General features: G+C 45.7%; 1 protein-coding gene across 1 annotated transcript in view; it reads right to left on the reverse strand.

Moving 5' to 3' along the window:
• Window positions 1-1,936, reverse strand: part of GLE1 (GLE1 RNA export mediator) — a 44,217-nt gene that overhangs the window by 12,089 nt on the left and 30,192 nt on the right. The window contains exons 10-11 of the mRNA XM_011931451.1: window positions 761-903; window positions 470-660 (exon numbers count right to left, since the gene is read on the reverse strand). Of these exons, the coding sequence (XP_011786841.1) occupies window positions 470-660; window positions 761-903 (334 nt within the window). The remainder of the gene's footprint in view (window positions 1-469; window positions 661-760; window positions 904-1,936) is intronic.

Here is a 1,936-nt window from a genome sequence, read left to right on the forward strand (position 1 = left end):
AAAAAAAAAAAAAAAAGACTATGTATATATATTTTTTCTTTCTTTTTAAGACACAGTCTTGCTGTGTCACCCACGCTGCAGTGTACTGGTGCAATCTGGGCTCATTGCAACCTCTGCCTCCCGGGTTCAAACAATTCTCGTGCCTCAGCCTCCTGAGTAGCTGGGACTACAGGCGTGCACCACCACACCTGGCTAATTTTTTTTGTATTTTTAGTAGAGATGGAGTTTCTTCATGTTGCCCAGGCTGGTCTCAAACTCCTGAGCTCAGGCAATCCGCCCAGCTTGGCCTCCCAAAGTGTTGGGATTACAGGCGTGAGCCACCGCACCTGGCCGAAAGACATTATATTTCTGATAGAACATTCAAGGTACGTAATAGGAGCTGTGAGAAGGAGGGAAAAACAAATTCCAATTCTATTTATATTTCACTAATCACTCTAGGGATAGTGAGTAGGGAGAAAAACAACTTTACCTCTGATAGTCTTCCAAAGCCATTCCCTCCTTGAAAGTGGGATAGAAAGGAACAGAGTAAGGACACTTCTTATGTAGATGAGCAAGAATGAGGTCCCCCACTCTGGGGTGGAGCTCCCAGATCCCAGATGCCACAACTGCGATGGGGAATGCTGCTTCATGGTGAGAGGCCACTTCCTCCTCGCCTTGTTTCTGAGAACACAGAGGTGGGTACAATTTTAATACCAGAGAAAGCCTGAAATCTTGTACACCAGCCTCTTCTTCCCATACCTCTCGCAACAAGGTTTCTCACCACAAATTTCTCTGCCAGTTTGTATTGAACAAAGTCCAGCCCCTGTGGGTTAAGTGTGACAGACACAGAGCGCCCACCAGATTGAACAGGTTTTCCAGAGAGCAGGCTGTGGATCTTGTCAAAGATCTCCTTCAGTTTTGAGCCTGAGCATGACAGAGAGAAATTAAAAGATACAACCACAGATCAATCTCTTTTTCTTTTTTTTTTTTTGAGATCGTCTCGCTCTATCGCCCAGGCTGGAGTGCAGTGGCACAATCTTGGCTCACTGCAAACTCCACCTCCCAAGTTCAAGCAACTCTCATGCCTCAGCCTCCTGGGCTAGTTTTTGTATTTTTTGTTTTTTTGTTTTTTTCAGAGACGGATTTCACGATGTTGGCCAGGCTGGTCTCCAACTGCTGACCTCAAGTGATCCGCCTGCTTTGGCCTCCCAAAGTGCTGGGATTACAGGCGTGAGCCACCATGCCCAGCCTGTTTCATCATTGTAATTACAAAGCATCTACAAAAACCCAGCTGTGCCTGCCCTACAGAAACGAAGAGATAAACAGTATCCCTTACTGTACACATAAAATGAAGGGATAAACAGTATAGAAAGAGGTGTTATCTTTTGTTACAAACCCCATGGGCTGTGGTTGGTATCTCTAGAGGAGTTAGTCACATCTCTAGGAAAAACCTTCTAAAGGATCTGCCCAGCTCTTGATGATATGCCCCCTTCTCTGGGACTTGCCTTCCTCCATCCTCAGAGACACAGAAGTGGATTCGTAACAGCTATATTTGTACCAAAGATCCTGTGTGCTCCACCCCCACACCAGCTAGTTAAGATTAGAGGCAGTCAAGCTGAGCCAGTCAGTCAAGCAAGAGTCACTTCCTTGAGGTAGCTGGCCCTGTGTCACATACACTTACAGGCAGTGGGGCTGTGTACCTGCCATGAAGACCAAAGAACGGCAATGTAAAATAAGAATGGAGATGTAGAGAGGGCAGAGGAGATGAGAGATGAAAAAAGAACTAAAGTTTCTAGCTCCTGAGACCTCAGTTCATTCCTGCCATTGGGTTCTGTAAAATATTATCTTTCCAATAAATGCTTTTTTTTTTTTTTGCTTAAGCAGATCTGGGCCAGCACTTTGGACTTTGGGAGGCCAAGGCAGGCAGATCACTTGTGGTCAGGAGTTTGAGACCAGC

The sequence above is a fragment of the Colobus angolensis genome, unplaced genomic scaffold (assembly GCF_000951035.1).
Source record: "Colobus angolensis palliatus isolate OR3802 unplaced genomic scaffold, Cang.pa_1.0 Scaffold9, whole genome shotgun sequence".
In the NCBI taxonomy this organism is placed as follows: domain Eukaryota; kingdom Metazoa; phylum Chordata; class Mammalia; order Primates; family Cercopithecidae; genus Colobus; species Colobus angolensis.